The sequence below is a fragment of the Elephantulus edwardii genome, unplaced genomic scaffold (assembly GCF_000299155.1).
Source record: "Elephantulus edwardii isolate Elephantulus edwardi_28Jun2011 unplaced genomic scaffold, EleEdw1.0 scaffold00077, whole genome shotgun sequence".
Classification (NCBI taxonomy): Eukaryota; Metazoa; Chordata; class Mammalia; order Macroscelidea; family Macroscelididae; genus Elephantulus; species Elephantulus edwardii.
Window position 1 is genome coordinate 12,248,490 of NW_006399827.1, and position 24,233 is coordinate 12,272,722.

General features: G+C 52.6%; 1 protein-coding gene across 1 annotated transcript in view; it reads right to left on the reverse strand.

The window, feature by feature from the left end:
- The window catches only part of SRCIN1 (SRC kinase signaling inhibitor 1), a 67,785-nt gene that overhangs the window by 37,825 nt on the left and 5,727 nt on the right, over positions 1-24,233 (reverse strand). Inside the window, exon 2 of the mRNA XM_006889363.1 lies at positions 2,623-2,915. Within this exon, the coding sequence (XP_006889425.1) occupies positions 2,623-2,915 (293 nt within the window). The remainder of the gene's footprint in view (positions 1-2,622; positions 2,916-24,233) is intronic.

Here is a 24,233-nt window from a genome sequence, read left to right on the forward strand (position 1 = left end):
AAGGTGTCCCCTTACTGAACAAGAGTGGCCTCTTCCCAGTGTGCCTCAGTCCCTACAGCACCTTTTACTTCTCTCCTACTCCAGAGGAAGTGACTTTCTTTTCTTACCCCGAAACCACACCCCCGAGCCTTGGTACTCATCTTTCCTGATTTCTTAAAGGCCTGTTTCCAGTGTCACTTCCACCGCCCCCCCCCGGACAAAGGACACCCCCCCGCCCACAGAGTCCTTACATTCCTTCCTCTCTCATCAAGCTGTATATGATCCACAAACACTGCGTGAGCCACCACTACCAGCTGAGCACTGTGCTAGCCAGCTGAGCACTGACCACCACTGACCACCATGCAAACACTGGCCCCAGCGCAAGGAGGGAAGAGCTTCGGGTCCTGCCCACTTACATTCTCGGGGGGGGGGGGGATCAGGGTGAGTGTATGAATAACAGAATGAATACTCAGAGTCGCTAGTGGCTGTGCTGTGCAGAAGTATGAACTGGGCGCCTACTCTGGGCAGTGACCATGAAGCTGCCACACTCATCTTTTCCTGGTCAAATCCCCAGACAGGTCTCGCTCTTTCCACCCGTGTTGACTCTTGAAGGGCAGATGGCTCTCTACCTGGCTCCTCTTTTCTAGGCCTCTCTCCTCTTCCTCACTCCTGGGGTGAGCCCCCCAAGTCATCATGGTGCCTTTGGTGACCACTCTGGGTCTGGGTCTTGCTTCCATTCCTGCCCCAGTCATGCTCAGCTCCCCTTCTGAGGCACTGGCCCCTCCGGGGTTCTAAGCTACATATTTTGTGGCCTGTGTGTGCCCACCGCCTCCTCAAATTTGTGTCCCTAGATCTCTCTCCTCCTCCTTCTCCCTTCACCTCCCTCCTCTAATCTCTCCTTCCTATTTCTTGCCAAGGCACCAAGATCCTCTAGTGCCCAGGATCCTTCAATTCCCCAAGTGTCCCCATGTTTGGCTCTTTGATACAGGTAGCAAGAAACCTTGCTTGATCTGCTCACCAATCCCTGTCCATTGATCTCTTCCTTTTTGTCTCCTCTTCTGTCCCCTTCTAGTCATCATCCAAAGGCAATACCACCATCTGGACTCACTTTTCCAATTTACTCCCTCATCTCCATCCCCTGCCTCCCACCCTGGGCCTGTGCCCCAGCCTGGTGGTTCTCAGTGTCATTCCCCAAGCCCACTCCACCCTACACTCATGGAGTTCCACCTCACTACCCAACATGACATGCACTTCCTCCATGTTTATTCCAAAGCTTTGCATCCTAGGAAGCCCAGTTTAAGTGCTGTCACCTCCAGGAACCCCTCTCTGACTAAGCCTGCCTATGTGATCACTCCTTCTCTATGCCCCCCAACTGCCTATGTCCCCCTACTCATTTACCCATCCTTTGTCCCCATGTGGAGCACATCCTCCTGCCTCTTCCTCCCAAGCCAGAGTGCATAGAGAGAACCCACGGAAAGAGGCTCCCTGAAAGTAAAGGCCACATCTCTTTCAACTGCAACTCTGCCTTTATCCTGCTCTGGGCCTGTTTCCAGCAGCATTCAGAAGCTGAGAACAGGAGGAAAGTCAGGCAGAACTGGGTTGGATTCATGAGGGCAAACCAGGCACCAGAAACACATCTTCTAGTCCTTGTTGCCTGTAGTAGGGAGTGGAAGTGGGGACATTCCTTCTCATTCCAAGTCACACCAAACAACACTTGAAAAGGGAAATCAGAGCAAGACAAGTGGAGGGGTGGGGGGCAGGAGCTGATGATTCCCCCAAGCCTTGATTGGGAGGATGCTAAGGGGGCACACCACCCTCCCCTGATACCCTCCTCCCACAGTGGACAATGCCTGAATGTCAGCACACAAAGCAGCAACTTGCTATCAAGAACTCTCACAAATGTGAGACGGTAAGCAACAGGATAGCCTCAAGAAAACTTTTCTATAGACACAAAGGTAGTGCTTAGATGAGGCAGGCGATGCTTCAGGAACTCATGGATCTGGGGGAGGGTTAAAGGAAGTCCCACCCCCACAGAAGGAGATCTGAGACTCAGAGGCAAGGGTCTGTCCCCTCGCTGAGCCTCACCAATGACATGTGAGAAACAGAAGCACAGAGACAAGGCCTCTTGTTCAAAGTCTTATACTATTGTGGGGGAGGAGAAAGGGAACATGTTATAGGAGTTCTCTCTCTCCTTGCAGGGTCTAGAAACATAGCAGTTCAACCTGCTGAGGCCCCCAGGCCTGACTTTTCTTTAGGGTCCATGTCTCAGAGGTGCTGACTCCCAATGTCTCAATATTACCCTCAGACTCCTAGGGCCTCAGACAGGTCAACCCCCACGCTGTCATCCTCCAGTCTCCCAACCACTCCCTTAGCCCACAAAACAACACATCTTCTTGTCCCTCTGCACAAACAACCAAGTTAAAAACGCTGGGCTCCCTCATACCAATCACATGTGCTTAGCGACAGGCCAGTGGATGGGAGCGAGACTTGGCGACCGAGCGCCCATTTCCTCCCTCCCCAGGCTCCAGAAAAGGCCCAAATGGGGTAATCGCCATGAAGGGAAGGTCACCATTCAGAATTGGGATGAGTTCGGGGCACGGAGTCAGGAGCCTGCCAATCCCCTGCGCCGCCACGCCAGCTCACCTGTTCGCGCATCCTGTCTTGCTGGCCACGCAGGGCCAGGGCGTGCTGCGGATACTTGCTCTTCAGGTGGTCCATGAAGGCATCGCGCTTGCGGTCCGCATCCGCCTTCTGGAGCCCGCTGAGCGCCTCGAGGCTCTGGGCGGCGATCACCGTGTGCCTCCGCTCGGATGTGTGCACCAGCCCCACGTTGGAGAAGCGCCGGCCCCCGCTGCCCCCGCCCCCCAGGGTCCGGTACTCCCGCGGGTACTCGGCATCATCTGCAGACAGCATGGGGGGGCTGCTCCGCTCAGGATCTGTGAGAGGAGAGAGGGGGCACGCGGAGGTCACTGGGGCGCCCTGCCTGGGGCCGCCTATCACCCACCAGGGGTCACTGCAGGAAGCGGAATGGTTAGTCCCTGGGAGAGCAGGATCTCTGCCCATCCCCCACTAGGGGACCATAGGGGAAAGGGTGAGTGGGGGAACAGTGAGCCTGGAATTCCAAGGGGTGGTGGGAACCAAGGCAGGATCCAGTTTTTGCTCTTCCTCCTGGGTTGGCAGGATTATGGCTGCATGGGAGGGGCTGTCCTATGACAGCCGGAGTGGGAGTCAAAGAGGGGTCTAAGTGTCCTGACATTTGTCTAAGCACAGATCCTTCCCCCTTTCCTGAAAAGGTGGGGCCAGGGGACGAAAGAGACCTTCACTTTAGATACTTCCTGGGATTGGGGCCAGGGATGTGAAAGGAGCCTATACTTTTTTCCTTTCAAGAGTATCCTCTAAGGAGAGTCCAGCCCCTCCACTAGGAAGCCAGGCCACTTGTCCTAAGGGAGGAGTCGGTGTACAGTGGTTTGTCTGGGGAAGGGGCAGAACTACACTGCCTGGGATGGAAGGGGACAAAGCTCACTCTCAGGGCTTCCCCTGGAGATGGAGGCCAAAGGTCTGGGGTAGTGGGATCCCTCCTCCCTCCCTCCCCAGAGACAGACAGATGGACAGACAGGAGAGGCTGGGCACAGAGACGACAGTGAGAAATGGATTGGGAACAAACTCAAAGGAGGTAGAAAGCAGACAGAACAGCTTGGGATTCTCCCATCATTCTTTGTCTCATCTCCCAGCATACATAAACTCAAGACCTATAAGGGACGTACAGGGGACAAAGGACAGCACAGAAGATGTGAAAAGAAAAGAGAAGGCCGGGGGAGGGGGTTTGCAGTCCCCACACAGAACTCTAACCCCTTCCCTAAATGCCACCCACCCCCCAACAAGGCTTGTCATCCTCCACCCCTCAGCTTCACTGATGGCTGGATCTTCGTCCAGCAGTGTCCAGGGCATGCAGGCGGTCACCACGTCCCCACAGACAGGAAGAGTTGCAAAGGCTCGCATCAGCCATATTTCTGGGCACAAAACCCAGATTTGCTCTATTTCACAAGCAGGATTCACAACAGGCAAACACATTATTTCTGCACACCCACCACCCCACAATCCTCTGGCTCCAAAGTGCACACCCCACAGTGCAGCCTTGGGCAGGGTTTCAGCATTGCAGCAGACTCATGGACATGTGCCCACACACCCAAATACACAGGGACACCTTGCAGGGCAGACTGGAGTGTTGAGGAGGAAGCTGGAGAATCTGGGACCCACCTGCATTTCATCCAGTCCAGGTCCCTCATCAGCCTCCCCCCACACCCCCACTGTTCATTCATCAAACTGTTGGCTGGACTGTGTCCACCCACTGCCCCACCACAGAAGGAAAGAGAAGATTCGCCCTCTTCCAGGAAAAGCCCTCCTACCTCAACACATACACATTCTTCCCTGGACTAAAGCGCAGATGTGTAGATCCGGGTACAAAGAGCAAGAAGACCAACACCTCCCACCAAAACCAGTGAAAAAGCAGCTCCCATGGGCAGAGTTCACAAGTACCTGAGCCTCATCACCACTGTCATCTCCTGGGAGTCTCCCCAACACTTTTGCCCATTTCATAGATGGAACAACTGAGGCTCAAAGAAGTCCAGGGGCATGTCCAAAGCTACAGTGAGGGGTAGGAATCAATTTTACACCAATTTCTTAGGTTCTCCCCCATTACACATAGTTTTTCCACCAGCTGCTAAGTTATACCCAATAGATTAAGCAGTATCATTCACATACTATGTGGCCTTTCCAGTTTACCTGCTGGTCTCCCCACCTGGTCCTGGGTGGACAGTTCCTTCTGCCTCCCTTGCCCAGGCACCCAGTCTTTTCACCATAGTCACCGCCTTGTGCCCTGTTCCTCTGCTGTGTGTAGCGCACAAGAGATGACTTAAGGAGGAACACTGTTCTGTATTTAACAAATAAATGCCTTTATTTTCATAAGTATCAGAAAACCTCTACCTAGGTCAAACTTCTGACTTCATGGATAGTGTTCCTTAGGCTGGGGAATAAGATAAGGTTTCCCATTAAATAAATGTCTTTAAGGCCAAAGTAAGTTGAGTTAAAGAAGATAAGTACTAAGTTAATACAGTGCAAAGGGTAGTGTGACATGAAGAACATTCAGGGAGATGTGGCCCTGAATGACAGAGAGATTGTGGGAATCCACCTTTGTGATGGCCTAGTCCCTACCCTGCAGGGGAATGTCGCCTCTTGGGACTGGGACTGGGGGATCTAGCAGAGTAACAAGGGGATGTGCTGTAAGTGATGGGTCTAGACTGGAATAGGAGTGTCCGGGGCACTGAAGAAACAACCCCTCCTAGAGTCGGGGGGACTGTCCCGCGCTGTCCCTTGACCTCAGTCCTTCTTTGTTATCCTCATCACTGAATAGAAGGAGATGGTCCAGGGCCCTGGACACTCCAAAACATCCTGTTTGTCCAGGCTGAGGTGGACATTGTCCATGGCCATGCTGCTGGAGACCAGCTGTAGGGTGGGGTAAACCCTGGCCCTCCCCGCGTGCATCAAAGGGAATCTTCCTTCCTCTTGTGCCAGCCCGTCAGGCTGCTATGCTTTTCTAGGGCTCTGGACACACTTAGGTACCAATGGAACCAGTCCCCATTCTCATTTTCCAGCTGCTTCATTCCTGGTCCCTCTGAACCCCAGAGAAATGCTCGTCCCAACTCCACTCCGATGCAGCACCTCTTTCTCCAGCTGATAGTATGACAGGGGTAAGGTGAGACAGTTTACCAACCTAGGTGGGCAGGGTGTGTGCAGAAGTCCAGGGGTCCCCAATATTATAGCGTTGGAAAGACCAAAGGACGAGCAATAGCAGGCACACTCAAGGCCCCACCACCTGATGACTGCAAACCCATAAATTACCTGTGGTCAGAGATTTGGACAGCAAAGGGCTATAGAGTAAGCAGGTGCAGAGAACACATGGGGTCACCTGGAAGCCCCTCTTCTTAGCCCAACTAACCTCTCCCACAGATGTCACGGGCCAATTAGTGGTAAGAATGCGGCAAGAGCTAGACACCTGGGCTTAGCCATTTGATTAGAAGTCATTCCAGCAACATGTCTCTTCCCCTCTGAGCTAACCTCCCAGCCCAGTCCTCAGCAATGAGTGAAAAGCTGGCAAGAAGCTGGCTAAATGAAAGACATTCGTGGCAAGTGAGTCTGTTGAAGCTGGCAGATGGCGTCCTAGAACCTACTCCAGCCACAAGCAGGTCCTCAGACCCACGTGGCCCAAGTTTGTTTTGTGCTATCACTTAGATCACAGCACCCATAAGTGGCAGAGAGCTGCCTCACATGGTCTCCTGCGCCGCAGTCTTCACAGGAGCACATGGCGAGGGCTTTCGGGGTGCTGGCTTCAAACCTCCACCTTGTGGTTAGCACCCATCTGTTTAGCCATCGTGCTACCCAGACTCCTAACTGGCTGAGCAGCCCCTTGAAAAGCGGGAGATCGATTTCAATCTAGCCAGCAGCAGGGGCTGGTCCTGACCAGATTAATGCTCCCTGTTCAGCTGCAGGGAGGTGGTGAGCCACCAGGCAGGGTCCTGAACGGGAGGCAGGGCCAAGACAACTTGGGGGGAAAGGTGGGACAGTGAGGCCTTGAAGGGATAGACAGGACTCGGTCCATTGTGAGAAGGGATCCAGAGGACCCTAATGTAGGAGGTGGAAGAAGCGCACTTTGGGAAAAGGGGAGAGATAAGGAGGTCCTGGAGGAGGGATGTTTGGGCTGACGGTCCCTGAGGGAGCCAGAGAGATTAGGGAGGGGCTGGAGCATTTCCATTCTCCAGAGACCCTCTGTATGCACCACCCACTGAAATCTTAGAGTCTGAGATTGAAGGTGCATAGGAAGTGCCCAGGCAAGCTCAGAATGAAGGGAAAGGAAGGAGTGGGTTATGGGGGTTGAGGGGGGACGTAGAGCACCTGCACCCTCTACTCAACCCTCCCAGCCTCAGGTTTGGGAAAGGGAAACGTGGACCAAGGCAGGAGAGCTGAGGAAGCAGTGGGTGCCCCCCAGTGGCAGGCTGAGGATAAAGGCGCAGGTGCTTGGGAAGAGAGACACAGTTATTTGTTCCACAATTCCAAATTCCACGCTTATTTATGGGCTTCATTTATTTTTATCCTCCCTTGCATTCTTTCACATGAGATCACTGGAACTTATGATGAAAATGAAGATCCTAAAGTTTTATTGACATTATCTTGCAAGTCTCTCTCTCTCTCCCCCCCCCCACCAACCCCCCCCCCCCCCCCCCCCCCCCCCCTCCTCGGCTTCATTACCCTAAGATGCCACCGTTTACTGTGTCCTCTAGCTGCTGCTGGGCAATGTTCACATATGACATCATCTTCAGAGGAAGAGAACAGGGTGAGGAGAAGAGGGGGAGGGGAATGGAGGGGGGATGGAGGGGAGGTGGGAGCCAGGGGAGAAGAGAAAGAGAAAAGAGCATTCCCTGCAGGGTAGGGGGGACTGTGGCCCCAGCCTGTAGCTCAGGGCCCTGTCTTCCTCTCTCAGGAGACCAGGAGGCCGGACAAGGGCCCTCTCCCGGGGACCTGAGAGGCTGTCACAGGTGTGCACCCTGGAGCCTCCTGACAGCAATTCCTCCCCAGAATCTGGGGCTAGAAGAGAAGGCAGAAAGTATTTAGCTGCTGGGGAGGCCTGCCCATGGTAAGCAGGAAAAGGCCAGGGTGCTTGGAGGCTGCTGGAAGGTTGGAAGACCTGCTGCAGACCCCAGCGTGCCTCGGCTTCCATCACACACACACACACACACACACTGACTCAGGCACATACAGCACCAGGTTCCCCCAGCCCTGCTGTCTGCAGCTGCAGCCATAGGAGCCCGAGTCACCCAGGAGGAGCCCTGAGGCACTGCCACCACCAATTGTACCTGACAACTCCATCCTTCTGGGTGCCTGCTGCAACCACAAAGCACACTGTGCGAGGAGGTCAGAGACCAAAGGACAAAGGTCATCAGGGGACTGGAAGATCTGGTAATTGGAACTAGGTGACAGCATCCTTGGCCTCCCCCTGTCTTTGCAGGCCCTGGCTCTAGGACCGTCACGTGCCCATGCCGCCCAGTCCCTGCAGGCTGGCTACAGGTCCTGGGAGCAGAAGCCCATCTGTGTCTGTGTCTGTTTTCTAAAACCATCTTTTCCGCCCCACACCACAGCAACCAAAGTCATTTTCCGGGCAATTGCCTTTCTGTAAACATTCCTGTGTAATATCCCCCAAATTGCTAATGCCCAGCACCCTGTTGAGTTTTCCTGTCACTCTAAGAGCCTCAGAAGTTGAGGCCTGGGGAGGGGAAGGGGTAGGGTAATACGGAGGGGGAGAAGCAACTGAACTGAGCTTTCGAGGCAGGAGTTCAGGCCTAGCTCCTGACACAGTAGGGTGCACGAGAAACCCCCATATGTGCCACTCTATGACACTCTATTGTCTGACAATCTAGCACCACCCCTGTGAATGCCAGCTGTCTCTGGAGAGCAAGTCTGGGCTAGGAGTGAGGACAGAGAAGATGGGAGAGGAGAATCCACAGGAAGGAGGGCTGGGCTAGAGTTCTAGGGAGGGCTAGCGAGGAAAGGAACTGATTTGATTTATAAGCACAAGGAAGATGGTTAGACAACAGAGATGACTTCCTGCTGCTTAAGGTAGGGAAACTAAAGAGATGAGAGCAAGGGCCAGGCAATTTGTACATCACTGAGTGCCCAAGGGAGGCTGTCATTGTTGTTGCTGGGTGCCACTGAGTCAGAACTAATCCATCCTTGGCCCTCCAGCAGGCTTTAAAAGGCAGTAAATCTCACAGGAAGAGAATGCCCATCCTTCTCCCGTGGAGAAGTTGGCTGGTGGATTCAAACCGCGTGCCTTTGGGATTGCATCTCAGCTTCTTACCAGTAGGCCACCGGAGTTCTTGTAAGGGAAGCTAGTCCCCAAGATATGAGAGGGAGAGGGTTGAGAAGTGGGGAGAGGTTAACTGAAGCCCACCTCCTCCCCACGCCTGAGCATTGCAGTCATGGGGGGAGGAAGTGCCGGATAGAGGGTGTCAGCAGTAGTCTTTGGCCAGTGAGGAGCTCAATGCCCCTGCCCAACTTCATGGCAGTGAGCTACAGAGATACCTTAGGCAAGGGCCTGCTACAAGTTGAAACCCCTCCCAATGCAGCGAGGGAAACAGGGCCTGGAAAATGTGTACTTGAACAAGCATGGTGCCCTCCCTCCAAAGTGGGTGTGGGCTGGGGGCTAGATCCCTGTGTGGTCCATGACCCTGTGCCCACATCTGAGTAGCCCATAGTCCCAGAAAGCTGGGCAGCCACTTGGGGGAGGGGGTGGGGGTGGTAGAACCACAGAGGGAAACAGGAGGAGAGCCGTTGTTGGAGGAGGTAGGGGAGGGTGGAGGGCACTGCCAGTCACAGCATCATGCAGGCAGAAAAACACAAACCAATTTGCACAGATTTAAAACCCACCGAAGGCCACTTAGTTGGTAAACGAGTTGGAATCTAATTAAAGGGCCTCATCAGGGCTGAGGGAGGGGGAGCTCACCTGCCTAGGAGGAGCTTGGAGGATGGGGGCCTAGGCCTTTCTGGCACCAGCAGAGCCTCTGGGGCTGCCTTATGGGGAGGATTCGAGGGGGAGTGTTGGGCTCCCTGAGTGCAGGCACTGTCCGCCTGAAGCTTCTTCTGTCAGCTCTTCCTTCTCCCCTATCTCTAGGCCGATGCTGTCCTCCTGGCTCTAAACATTTGCTCAGTCTGGGCACACATGCAGGGCAGAGCCCATGTCCCCCCTCAGCCTGGGTGCACCCCTAGGGCAATACTCATATTCCCCTTCAGGCTGAGCAAACCCCAGGGCAGGGCCCATGTCACCCCCCCCACATCACCTCCTCAGACTTGGTGGACCCCCAGGAGCAGGGCTCATGTCCCCCTTTAGGACTGGGTGCACCTCGTATCAGATCAGACTGGGGTCCCTTAAGGGCAGGGCAGGGCTTCTGTCTCATCTCTGATGGTGCCTTGAGTGGGTTCATCACTTTGTTAGATGAGGGACTTTCTCAAGGCAAGAGCCTCATCTCCATCCTCAGATAAAGGCCCCCTGATGACAAGTAAGTGCATTCCACCCAGGTAGGTGGTCCCCAAGAACAGAACCTGGCAAGGTGAGGAGACCCACAGACACCTCAGGAGTGAGGTAGGGGCCCAGGGGCCGGAATATTTGTCAGTCTTGGCCTCGGCACCATCTCCACCAGCTGCCCTGTTTTCTGAGAAGCCCTTTCTTCTTTCTGCCTTAAGGCCCCACTGCTCCCCAGAGCTGTAGTTAAACAGAATCAGCTCCCTATCCTTGACAAGATGAGCCGCCTCAACTCTGATCTCTTCTTAGTCAAGGAGAGTGATGTCACTAAGACTGGCCCACTGCCTTTCATGCCCATGAGAAGAAACTGAGGCCCTGAGAATAGCCTTGATTTAGTCATTCAGGAGTGAGAGGCAGAGCCAGAATAGAACCCAGGTGTCTCCTCCCCTAGGGACAAGGATTTTTCTACTCCACTCTGTCACTTCCCAGAAATCAATTGCCAGCGGACCTCATCTCCAGGCCTGGGGCCCCAGGAGGGCACAGATTAACAACTTCTTCAGTCAGTCCCAGCTCAAAGCAACCCTACAGAAGCAAGGCAGAAAACATGCCCTACCAAGATGGGCCCCAAAGGAAGAAGAGCTGAGGGTCATAGCTGAGGGTCATGGTGTCCCAGCCCTACTCCTCAGACCAGGCACCACTCTGTGACACCACTGCCCCCATAAAAGGACCAACAAGACAGCTCTGTGCTTAAAATTTCAGATACTTTCCCTTTCTCTCTGATTCTCCCCCAGAGTAGACAAAGCAATGGCATCCCCCGAAATCACTGGCCTTGGGGAGTGGGAGCAGAAAGCAATGTTGAAACCTAGCTCTGCTATGGACTAGTTATGTGCTCCGGTGAGGTAATGGACTTGCTCAAAGTCATGCAACTAGTCCTCTCAGACACAAAGCAAAGAACTCCCTAGAGGCCCACAGGGTGAATGGGCATATCCACTGCCCACCCTATCTCTAGACTTGCTTCAGTCTGTTGTCAGAATTTCATCAGACTGTGTTGTATAGGGTTTTGTTTTTTAGCTTCTAATGAAGATCTGGCTAATTGGCTTCCTCAGGAAGAGAGGGGGTGGAGATGCAGAGGGGAGCATGTCACCCCCAGTCTGAAGCCAGAGCTGGCAAAGCTGGGAACAGCCCTGGCATGTGCCCACACAGCGCCCGCAGTAAGGAGCTAACTCCTGCGTGCTATCTCCACCGCTCATGCGCCCGAGGAAGGTGTCCTGTCAGCTCCACATCTCCTTGGAGAGGAAGCCAAGAGGAACACAGGCCAGGAGGGAGGGAGGGAAGGAACACAGGAGAGTGGGGAGGGAGAGAGGCGGGCGCCTGGGCTCTGAAGAGGCTGCCAGAGGGCCCTCTGCCCCATGGGGCACTCCAGCCTAATGAGTACTATGCCCAGGGCCATGGACGTGAGCAAAAGATCCTTTGCCACACCCTTAAAGCTACCTGAGCTCAAGGCTGGGTGCAGAGGACTCAGGTGACAGAAGAATGGTGTGAGTCTTCATCATACTGGAAGGAGCTCAGTCTATGAGAATCTCGGAGTGGAGAAATGAGGGTGGCATCTTCTTCCCACAGGGTGAGACCCCAATCGGAAGTAAGAGGTAGAAGCTCCATCTGTAACGGCACTTTCCTCCAGAGAAATGTTGTCTGTAGGAAATATCATACTAGATACTCATTGTTACTATGTGCTGTCCAGTCGCTTGCAATTCATAGCAACCCTTATGTACAACAGCCCTGAAACCTGCTCTATCCTGTGGGCCTTGTAAATATTGGCAGAAACCTCCATCTTTGCCTGAACCTCTTGACGTCCTCCTCAGCGGAACCTTTCTTGGGGTCAAAGCCCTCCCTCAGGGCCCCTTTACCAGCCACACAGCCCCCAGACAGCTCCCACAGCCTCAGGGAGCAGCACCTCCGTATTCAAGCATGCTCACCGGAGCGCATACTCCTGTGCACTCACCCAGCTGTCACACCTGTGCCCCACAGCGCATGCCCAGGTGCCAGGTTCACACTTGCCAACATATGCACACCCACAGACCACCTCACTCATGCCCACAGGGGGGCATCTACACACAGCGGGGACACCACGCCCAGCTAGAAATATGTCACAGATGCCACCTTGATATAACACCCTGCCATCTTAGCTGATACATGGGCACACAGTGCATACACAGCACTCCATCAGAGACACCCCCCTAAGAGAGGTTGCAGCACATCTAGGGGTGCCCCAAATGTCACAATGATGTCTCTCCAGGTTGGAGTAAAAAGGTAGGGAAGCACCATTTGTACCTCCTACAGCCAGGTATACTCCTCAGGAAAGTGACTCCATGACCCCATCCTCTTTCTGTGTCATGTTTCGTTTCCCTGCTCAAGTATTTGAGTTCTGTCGTCAGAGGGCTGGGCCTGATGACCTCAAGTCCACCCCATCTAGACCAATCTTAACTGCGAAGTAACCCTAATAACTGAGATTTCCCTCTCAGGGTCCTGGGTACCCCCAATTTCTGTTCCACCTCCACAGCTTAACTAGGTGCCCTCCACCAGGGCGAGGGCGGGCAGGTCCTCCGGCCCAGCTCCTCTGGTTGCTGAAGGGTGAGAACTGGGGCTGCCGGGTTCCTAGGCTCAGCCCTCATGGGTTAATTACTCCACAGCCTTTAAGTTAACCGAGAACAAACAGCCGGCTCTGCAGCCCATTATTCTCTCTCTTGAGACTCCAAGGTTAGTATCATGAGCAGCTCGAGGGGGTGGGGAACAAGGGGCCTGGATCCAGGAGCAGGAACAAGGAGACAGCAAGTCTTCTGCCTCTGCTCTTTGGGTCCCTCTGAGCAAACCCAGGAGGCCGGGGCCTGAAGCAGACCCAGGGCCTTCTTGCAAAAACTGCTCTGTTATGTGAACCTCACATTAGAGCAGAGACTGGGAAGGTGGCGCTCAGGCTGAAAGGCAAAGGAAGAATAAATGGTCTCCCCTTCCATCTGCTGAAGACTCAATGGCGCTGACCTCATCTCAATGAAACCCACCTGTCTACTTTGAATGATGAGGGCTGACCAGGCCTGGGGCTGGCTGGCTGCAGTGAAAACAGGACCGGCCTGAGGTTCATGATCATCCACAAAGGGCCCCTGCATCCATTTTCACGTCACTCTCACAGTCACCTTGTAAGGTTGCTCTCCCCATTTTCCACGTGAGGAAATGAAGATTACAGGAGTGACCGAACCACAGCTACAGAGTTGACGAGTAAAGGAATTTGATCCCAATGACCGAGGAGAGGGCTCTCACCCCAGATCTGCCTCCTTTCACCCACACCTGGCTGTTCCTGAGGAAGATGCTGATTTCTGTTGCCAGGGCACCCCTGAAGCTTTGTTCCAAGTCTCCACCTCTCCTCTGTCTCTCCAGTTCGCTAAGTAGGGGCCACTGAAGTAACCTTCCTCATCCTCTTGAGGGATCTCTCATGCTGGGAAGGGTCACGGAAGAGAGGGAGATGGGATCTGAGGGTGAGGGGTGGAGGGGACTCAGAGAACCCTGAAGGCTAGAGAAGGCCTCTTTGGAAAGGGAGACAGCCTCGTCTTGAAACAATCTAAGGGAGAACTATCTTTCCACAGCCCTCTTTGGACACCTCAACTGGTACGATCCCCACCACAAGCCAGACAGAAAAGAGAACTACTAGCCCTCCCTGTGTCAGGAACTCTGTCCAGCAGGGGCTTGGATACTTCCAGGGATGGAGAGTTTGTTACATCCAAGACACTAAACCGCTTGGAGAGTCTCTGCCTCCTTCAACTGAGCCATAGTCTGTGACTGTGCCCACTCAGAGGGGCCAAGGAGAGGACCATGGCCTCTCCCTCCAGAGCAGGAGGGAGACTCCTGACCCCAACATCTCAGGTCCCTCTGTGTATGGCCTCTGTGCCCTGGCCATCTGCTCTGTCTTCGGTTGCATGAGCCTCACATTATCACCGTCTCTCTTGGTTGGTAGCCTTCAAGTTGCTCCAAGAGGTCCTGTGAGGTCTAAGCCCCCAGAGGACTCCTCCTTGCTTCTAAAATGCCCTCGCCAGCCCTCCTCCACCCCCTGGTGTGTATGCAGGAGGACAGATGCCCAGGGCGGCTCAGCTCTGAGACCAGGACGTGTCTTCTTTGCCTCCTGACCCTCACCCTCCAGCCTCCCCTGACCTCGGCCTCAGGCCAGCCTGACTCCCACCCGGAAAGTACAGCTCTCCTGGTCAGGTCAGCTGCTCCTGCTCCTTTGGTTGCTCCCATCTGCCCTCTGGTGCCTGGCCGTGCTAATGACTCAAAGCATCTGCTCTAGATCTCAGCTCCTCCTGGCAACCCTGTTCCCCACAACTGCCACAATGCAGACTCTGGCTCCCCAGTGAGTGTTCCTAGGAGCCTGGGTAGGTAGCCTGCTTCTGCCTCTAATTTTCTGGTGAGTGGCCTGAGGCCCTGGAGGCCCTGTCCAGCAGCCAGCCATTCAAGGCTATGCCCAGTCACTCCGAAGACTGGAAACCACAGCCCACACAGTAATGTCTGATGCATATTAACCACACGGTACTTCCTCTTTGTTAACCTACTTCTTCCTGGCCAGTGCTGACCCTGCCCTACAGCAGGAGGACACAGGCTCAGAAAGAGAGGTCCCCCCTCCGCCCCACAGCGCTTCTCTGCACTGTGCCCCGTGTCTGGATCCCATGCTTGTGCAGCGGCTAATTCTGGCATCTCATCAGACAGTAATTATGGGGGAATCAGCAATGCTGTCATCTCTGCGGCCTGGCACCTGTCACCATGCCGCCATCCCCAGGCTGCTGGGATGAGACCGGAAGCTGATGGAGGAGGAGTGTACTGGGGTGTGGAGGACCCGACTTCTCCCTGCTTCTGCAGCCCTCAACCCCTACCTCTCCACAAGGTGTGTGGTGTTTGTTAACCAGGGAATCACTGGCCACATAAGTGCTCCCGGTGAGCCAGGGTAGGTGCTCACACATGTGTCATGTGTAACATGTACAAACACACACACCACACCCCCCTGACCAAACAGAGCGAATGGGAAGACATGTCAGCCCTCATCTCTGTGACTTTCCAGGTGTGTGACTTTAAACAAGTCATTTCATTTCTCTGGGTCTCCGTTTCTCCAGAATACATCGTATATTGTGGCTTTTTTGGGAAGATGGAATGAAAGAAGGTGTGCCAAGTGCCCAGTGCCTCTCATGTTGTTCTTGTCGTGTGCCATGGAGTCAGAACTGACTCTCCAGTAGATTTTCAGAGGCAGTAAATTGCACAGGAGGAGACTGCCTGTCCTTCTTCTGTGGGACAGCTGATGGATTTGAACTGCATGCCTCTGGGATTGCAGCCGAGCTTCTTACCACGAGGCCACCCAAGCTCTCTAGAGCGCCTCTCCTAGGCATGGTCATGCATCCCTTCAACAAATATTAGTGTGCATGTTCTATGTAGGAGGAATCCTAGTGGCCTAGTGCTACAACATTTAAGCACTCTTCTGTTAAATGGGAACTTGGCAGTTTGAACCAGGCGGTGGGAGGAAGACCAGACAATCTGCTTCTCTAAAGACCACAGCTAAGAAAACCCTCTGGGCCGTTCTGCTCCATCATCTGTGGCTGTGCCAAGTGAAAAATGGACTCAACAGCACCGAACAACAACAACAAGACAATGCAGGCACGACAGGTATAAATAACCCAGGTTCAACAAGGCCCACATGGGGCACAGGCACTGTGTTCGGTGATACTTTGTTTTGTTGCTTTGACTGTTCATGCCTTTAAGGGGCATATGCATTTTTCTCCTCAGCACAGTCCACACCATTCCCTGATGTCCTCATCCATGGCTTTGTGTATTTCCTGTCCCTGAGTGCACTGAGGTTGCTGTTCCCAAAAGCTAACGTGGACTATTTGGCTCAGTTATGTACAGAACTGATGACTATTCAAGGCAGATCACAGAAGGAGTCATAAGAGATTTGACAGTTGTAGGGAGTTCAGAAGGGAAAGCCTGGCCATGGCCAGGGAAGGAGGCTTCAGGGAGAAGCTGGCCAAGAGAAGGGCAGGTGAGGAAGAGAAGGTGTTCCTCTGAAAAGTGTCCCCTGCTCACAGAGAGGACAAGCTGAGCTTAATGGGAACTGGTGAGACCTCAAGCTGGCTGCGACTGAGATAACTCACCATTCCTGCTTTCATATCTCCAGGCCTCCAGGCTGCAGCCTCATCTCCTCTCCTTCTCCAGATCTAAGTGGAATCCTAAGTGGAATCACTGTTAGAGCTAAGATAGACGACCACCTTCCTTTGCCTCACAATCAAGAGGAACCTGCTGTCACCCAGCTATAGGGTCATATCCTTGGGCCTATGCTCCTCTCTCCTAGGTCCCCCCTCGTAGAAGCAGAAATGTCCTTGTGGTGGGCGGAGAGGTCAAGATGAGCCTCAGAGCTGATTCTCAATGGCATGAGCTGTGGAGGACCCTGCTTTCAGGAAGGCTGAAAGTGAGGTATAGATGCACCATTCTACATGCAGCATGAAGGACTGAGGCTAGCTCTAAGAAGGACTTCCAGTGGAGAGAGCAGAGTGGAAGGTGAAGGTACAGGAGTGTGGCTGCCATGCAGGAGACTGGGACTATTTGTGTGACCTTGGACCCTGCACTTGGCCTTCTTAGCCTATCTCCTTTCCCCCCTTGACCAGAGTGTGAAGTTTGCAGGACAGTAGGGAGGATGGATTGAACTAGCACAGAACTTCAGTCAGCTCTGCTCATAGTGATCCCATGTGACAGAAAATGGTCCCATAGGTTTTCCTTGATCATAATCATTATGGAAACAGATTTCTAGATCTTTCTCAAATAGAGTCACTGATTGTGTTCAAACTGCCAGTCTTAGCTAAGAGCTGAGCACTGAGCCATATATCCCACCAGGGCACTTTATTTTTTTAAATTTTATTTTTAACCAATGATTATCTTCCCCCCCCCCCCCAATTCATTCAATCACCAAATAAGCCTCCACTCTTTGGTCAGCCCATCCTCTCCCCTCTCCCAAGCGCAGGGGAACAACATAAGGGGCTGCTTCTAACCAAAAACAAGGACAGAGAAGAGTTCACTGCACTGTGGGCCATTATGGCGACAATCCCTCCTCCCCTGAGCATCCTAATAATCCCTCACAGCTCTTACATGGAGCACCACCACTTTTACAAAGCTTATCCACATTTTATTCCAGCCTGGGTGGCAAAGCAGGGCAAGGATTGGTCCCCTATTTATAGACCGTAGACAGTAAATCTTGAAAGGTACTGAACTTCCTGTCACTGGGGATATTCTGGAAGAGGCCAGGCTGAAGAGGAAGGCATTGAGACCGTTAATGGCGGCCCTGGCCAGGCCCCCAGCCTGTTCCCCTCAACCCGGATCCCATCCAAGAACCAAGCCTCAGCACCTCTGCTGCTTATAGAGAAAGGTGGCCTGTGTGGCACCTCTGTGACCAGGAAAGGCTGAGGGGGGAGGGCTGTGGGCATGCGGCTCCTGTCTTCTCCTGGCAGCAGCCGCGGGTGGGTGAGGGAGGGTAGCAGCATCACTGCTCTTTTAGGAAAACGGTAATTTTAATTAAGAGGCAGACAAACGAGCACTCTGCAGATTGTCTCCGAGCAAAGTTATTAAAAAGCCATCAGAGCGGCGGCTGTGGCAGCAGTGGCAAGGAGGGCTGCCTCCCCCAGCCGCCCGCCTGGGTTTAGGTGAAGCATCCTTTCAGAGACCTGTATAGGATCTGGCGCAGGTAGATCCTGAAAACAGGTAAGATGACGGGTTCTGCAGCCCCTCTTCTGAAAGGGAGCAGCACCTAGGCTCTCCCCAGGGCACAGCCTGTCCAATTGGTAATTAAACAGATTCTGCTTTGGACCAGGCTGGACAAGATCCAGCTTTCCTGACACTCAACAGCCCTGTCTGGGAGGTGCTCTTGTCCCATTCTGAGACAGGTACACTGGGGCTCAGAGAGAAAGTGGATTATTCAAGGCCACACAGCTAGAAAATGGCTTCAGTAAAGATTTGAACTGACTCTTAAATCTAGTGCTACCGGCACTGGTGAGAATGGGCTCGCTGAGGCCCTCTGAAGTGGCCACAGCTCTGAGCCAACAATGCTGTCCCCTGTCTCCAGGGTCATCAGTCACACTATGAAAGAAATATCATGAGGGACACTATGCAGGAACATAAAGCACAAAGGAGCCACCGGCAGGGAAAGTGGGGGCAGAAGAGCATCACCTCCCCAAGGTAGGAGGCAAGTGCCCCCCCCTCCCAGCTGGACCTGAGACCACACAGCTTAGAGGATTCAACAAACTCCTTAAGCTTCCTCTGTTCATCAAGAAATTATCATTCTTGATCACTACCCAACCTTAGTCTAGTCCAGTGCCTGGCGCAGGGAAAGTGCTTAATAAATCGTTATTGTATGAATGAGTAAAGGGCTGAATAGAGGAAATGACATCATAGATTTGCAAATGCCTCTAAACCCAGCAAAGCCCGCTGGGTGGACTGTGACCCAGCTCTTCCCATCCCCCACCCTCAGGTCAACGCTAGAACTACTCCCAAGAAGGGCCCCTCCTCACTCCGACTCCCTCGGCCCCACTCCCAGCCCCAGACTACAGGAAGGCTTTGCAGACAGCACACACATGTACATGCACACGTGCTCACACACACTCACATGCACACACAGACAAATTCTCTGCCAGGCCAGGCGCCTTCCCCAGAGCCAGGTCTCTCTTTGCCCCTTCCTTGGTAAAGGCCTGGGCCCACCAAGGACAGCCCCCTCCCTCAATTCTGGCCCTCCTGAGAGGGGAATGGGGTCAGGCTAAGGAGCCTGGGACAGTGGGTGAGGCCTCCCTCCTGGCTTACTAACCTGGAGACTTTAAACAGAGGGAACACAGTCCTGGAGGCTTCCCTCCCGCTGCACGCTGGAGCCCTGGGTGAGGGACAGGAAAGGAGGAAAGTCGTGAATGAACGCCTAGGGCAGGTGGGGAGGAGAGGAACTGGAGCAGAGGGAAGCTGGACAGAGGCTCCCAAAATGGAAGCCGCTGGGGCAGGAGCCCCATCGATCATGGATCACGGGGTGGCAGTGGGGCCAGCAGGTGTGGGGCAGGGACAGATTATGGCAGCATCTTAGGGGCTATAGCTTTGGGAGTCACAAGCGCCTGGGGGTCAGGCAGGGTAGAGACTGGATATCAGAGGAAGAGCAGGGGCGGAGGGGAGCAGAGACACCAGTAGGAGACAGACAGAAGGACGGACAGCAGGACAGTACAGAAAACATGAGCTCCCAGAACAGAGTCCCCAAGACAGACAGCCAACAAGCCAGGCCTGGCTCTCCTCCCAAACACAGGGGCAGACTTCACCTGGCACCCATGCAAAATCCTATATGCTCCCCCCAAACCAAATGCCATCCCCATTCTGGAAAGCTGGTGGGTTCAGAGTCAGAGGCATGGTCATTATTATAGACAGGTCCTCTCTCCATCCCAGGAGGCCCCATCTCTCCATGCGCTCCTGCCCCCAGCCCTGAAGAAGCATCCTCTCCTGCCTGGCTGCAAGAGAAGGATCAGCATCTCATAGCCAATGAGCACGCACACAGCCACTGTGACAAGGGCTGTACAAGAAACCTGCCCACCTGCCCAGCCCTGCCCGAACCCCCTCTCCTCGCTCCTCCTTCCACACCCACCTGACTCTCAAACTGCAGAGTCCTCTTCAGTTGCCCACCATGGTTATTGCTCTGCAGGAAAGTACTTTCTAAATATTCTCTATCCATGTCATGCTGCAGTATCTGTTGCCTTTTACTCTGAGGCACGAGGCATCAAGAACCTTCCTGACTGGAGACACCACGACCTCGGCACCCACGCTGGTACTGCCCTCACTCAGCTGGCTCAGGCCCATCCATACCCACATCACGTCTAGCTGCAAGCATTCTCGGCGCCCCCTGCCAATCTCATGGTTCCAATTTTCCCACCGATTACCCAAGACATGGACATCCCAGGGAGAAGCAGCTGTCACATCCAGATGTTGGGACATTGACTAGGGGGATGGAATTGAGAACGCTCGCTAAATGTACCCAGCCCCAAAGGGCTTTCTAGATGAGGCAGCGGTATGAGGGTGGGGTGAGGGGGCAAGTGAACATAGGGTACAAGGCAAGACTCAGGAGCCCATGCTTCTTCCTCACCACTGGCCTCAAGTGACAGCTCCAGGGACCCAGTCCCAGGTAGGCTGAGGTAAGGAGCTGGGCTTTGGGGGGTAGGGACTCCGTTAGAAAAGTCCAAATGGTCTCTTCATCGGTGACCTTTACTCTATGAAGGGCTGAATCCCACCAATCACCTCAGCTCCACAATGAAGAGGAGGATGAAGATAAAGACATCATTATTGAATGTTTAACAAATGCAAAGAACTGTGCCTCAATTACATCATTTAATCCTGAGACCCATCCAGGAGCAAGTCACTATTATCAAACTTAATACACAGGTGAGGTGCATAGCAGAATTGGGACTCGAATCGAAACACTTAACCCTGACGCTGAAAACTATCTCGCGTATACCCTTCCCATTTAATGCACTCTGGGAAGTTCTGCCTAGAGTCTAACCTCTTTGTTTAAATTGAGATTTTAATGAAAGTTCATAGAGAACTTGGATTTCCATTCATTCATTGTTGCACATTTTCCTCCCTGACCCCTCTTCCCCCCAGTTTGCTTATCTCTTTGGAAAAAAAACGAAAATTCTTTCATTGTTATACAGTCTCCCCACCCCAGTCCACTTTACTATGCAGCTCTTATTCTGTACTCATGTCATGCCAATAATACCTAATCATATATTCCTTTTATACAGTTCTATCCTCATCTGCTTCAATGTCATATACATTATTTATCACCTCTTTTCTTAGTTTCCCCCAACCCTCATGTTAGTCCTGTTTTATAACAGTGGCACTATGTAGTATTTGTCCTTTTGTGACTGAGACATTTCACTCAGTATAATGTCTTCCAGGGTACCCATTTTGTACAATATTTCATGAGTCTCTTATTTTTCAGTGGTGCATAATATTCCACTATGTGAATATACTACATTTTCTCTATCCATTCATTTATTGATGGGCATTTGGGTTGTTTCCAACTCTTTGCTATTGAGAACAAAGCAGCAATAAATATGTGTGTGCATATATCTGCTTGGGCGGCAGTTCTGGTTTCTTTAGGATATATTCCCAGTAGTGGAATTTCTGGGTCAAATGGTATTTCTATTTCCAACTTTTTGAGAAAGCGCCATACTGCCTTCCATAGTGGTTGCACCATTTTACACTCCCACCAACAGTGAATAAGGGTTCCAGTTTCTTCACAACCTCGCCAGCATTTGTTGTTTGCTGCTCTGTTAAATTTTGCTATTGTTACTGAAGTGAGATGCTATCTCATAGTTGTTTTGACTTGCATCTCTCTTAGAACTAGGGATTTTGAACATTTCTTCATGTGTTTGTTCGTCATCTGAATGTCTTCTTTGGTGAAGTGTCTGTCCATATCCTGCACCCATTTTGCAATTGGATTATTTATCTTTATCTTGTGGTGCTCAAGTATTCTATAAATTCTAGATATAAGTCCCTTATCAGGCATGTCATTACCAAATATTTTTTCCCCCAGTCTGTGGTTTTCCTTTCTACCCTGTTGGAGAAATTTTTGGATGTGCATAGGGATTTGATTCTTAGAAGTTCCCATTCATGTATTTTAGAGTCTAATCTCTTTCCATACCATGCTCCAGGTGGCCTGGTGGTAAGGAGTTGGTCTGCCAATCCAAAGTATGGTTCAAAACCACCTATCTGTGGTAGAATGATAGGAAATCTCCTGTGTGATTTACTGCCTCTGAAAACTCATTAGAGTGTCAGCTATGGGTCAGTTCTGACAAGAACATGGAAGGGAAAGTTTCTCTTTAGTTTCTTTCTGCTTCACCCTTCAAGTCTAATGCCAGGTTGTTAGACGAACCAGGAATCCAGGTGGGGGCCCTGTGGTCAGATTCAGGACAGGCTCGTTCTGCTTTCTTGAGGTTCATCTTTAGGTGACCTTTGGATCTCTTTCCTGACTCTCCACCTTCATCATGCAGGAGGTGCTTCTTGCTTTACTGGCCAGGAATTCCCTCATAGCCTTAATTTTCAAGTTCAAAGGGTGCTGGGAGCAAAGTAGGGGGACTCATCAAGTCAGCCTGGCCACTGGCTGGAGGGTGAGATGAGCAGAGGACAGAACCCAGGGGAGCACAAAGAGGGCTATGACGTGTCTGCAAGAGCTTCAATGAGTCATGGAATGCCTCCCCCAAGAAACTGGGCCGTTAATTCTTCTTCAATGAGGCAGAGCTGGTGCTTGGGGTGAGATCACATTGCCTGCTGTGCCTGCAATTATCACAGTCACTGGTGGGGGGGGACTTCTCAAAGGACACCTCCCTCTGCATCTAGGCTAGACACAAACATCTCCAGCTAGGAACTCTGTGAGGTCTCTTGGTCTGCCACCCCAGTGGAGTCTTGGGGTCTGAAGGCCTCTCTGTGAGTATCTAGGCTGAAAGACTCCTGGGTATGGGATTTCCAACACTCTCTATGGCTGAGGTGTAAAAGAAGCCAATGTACTGGGAGAAGGGTGCTTGCAGAGAGGAGAAAAGCAGGCAAGTGAAAACCCATTTTTGTTTACTCCATGCCAGGATCTGTAGGCAACCGGGCCAGGTGGTGCAGGCTTCCAGGAGCCAGGAAAAGGTTATGAGGAACTGAGCCACCAGCTGGAAGAGCGTTGGTGGAGAAAAACTCGGACTGGATTATTGTCTCTGATTGGAATGGAGTGTGGCAAGCCAGTTCTGCTGGGGTGGGAAGAAAACAGTGAGCTACGATTCAGAGGATAGCAAAATTCTCCAGCCACTCCCTTACCTGTCTCTGGGGTGGGCAGAGGGATGGATTTAGGAAAGGTGTGCCTTCAGAGCAGGAGGGGCTGTGCATGAGGTGGAGGATATAGATGCCAGTATTCTCTTGGGCCAAATCTTCATTTTTCCTGGTTTAGCCTGAAGCTGGGAAATATTCTTCTCACCTTCCATGTGGCAAGGCACATATTATCTCAGGAGAGAGGAGGTGGAGTAAATTTGTGACAGCTGAAAGGAGCCTTAGGGATCATTGAGACCCACCCTTTCTTCTCACACCAAGGACACTGAAGACCAGGGGGGGCGCAAGTCACTTGCCCAAGGTCAGGCTGGCAGTAAGGAGGCAGGCTCCAGACATCAGACCTGCTCTTTCCTCTGCCCTGGGGAATCCAAGAGGGACTTCCCTCTCTCCTTCTCTTCCTCAGCAGCTCTGGACCCCTTTCCATCCTGGGTCCCTGTACTCGGCCAACCACAACCATCACAGGAGGTTAAATTGGAGGTACCAATCTTCTCAGGACAACCCAAAGGTCATTTCAAAGGTCAGTCAGAGCAGTCCCCTGTCCTCCGTGGGACACTAGCCTATTTATGCTCATGTATACCTATCATCGAGGTAAAAATGGCACTGGAGTGCCGCGCCCAGGGTGGCCACTGCTCACAGGCTTTTCCTCCTGTCTCCCCTCCATTCCTTCTACTGCAGCGTGGGCCCGTTTCCTCTCAAGCTGTCCTGTGCAGAGATGGAGGGGAGGGAGAGAAGAGCAGGTTTCTCGGCCTCCAAACCCTTCTGCTTGCCCACCCCCACAACCAGCAGAAAGGATGAGGGCAGGGTGTCCCAGGGTGGCTGGGCCCTGAGCCCAGTGCCAGTGTGGGGGTGGGGTAGGGAGAGCATCACGGGAGTGCAGGAGAAACAGTATTCCTCAGCAATGTCCCTTCAACTCTGATCCATCTCTTACAAAACTAGGCTCAAGGTCTTCTATGGTTCCCTCTCTGTGCCATTTACTGTTTACTATGTATCAGATACTGGGCCTTTTCATCTATTTACCTACTTACTCTTTACAATAATGCCATGCTTAGAATTAATCAGGCCCTTGAGACAGTCTCTCCCTAAGACTAAGTCTAACCTGGGTCCTTCCTGATCCATTTCCTCCGGCCCAGGCTTTCCTGATGGTTGTTGTTGATTGCCTTTAGTCTAGCACAACTCATAGTGACCCTATGAAGCCCCTCTACAGCCACTGACATTTATCACAGTTCATGGAGTTTCCGGAGGCATGTTATTTAGCTGCCCACTCCAGAGATTCTTACCCTTACTC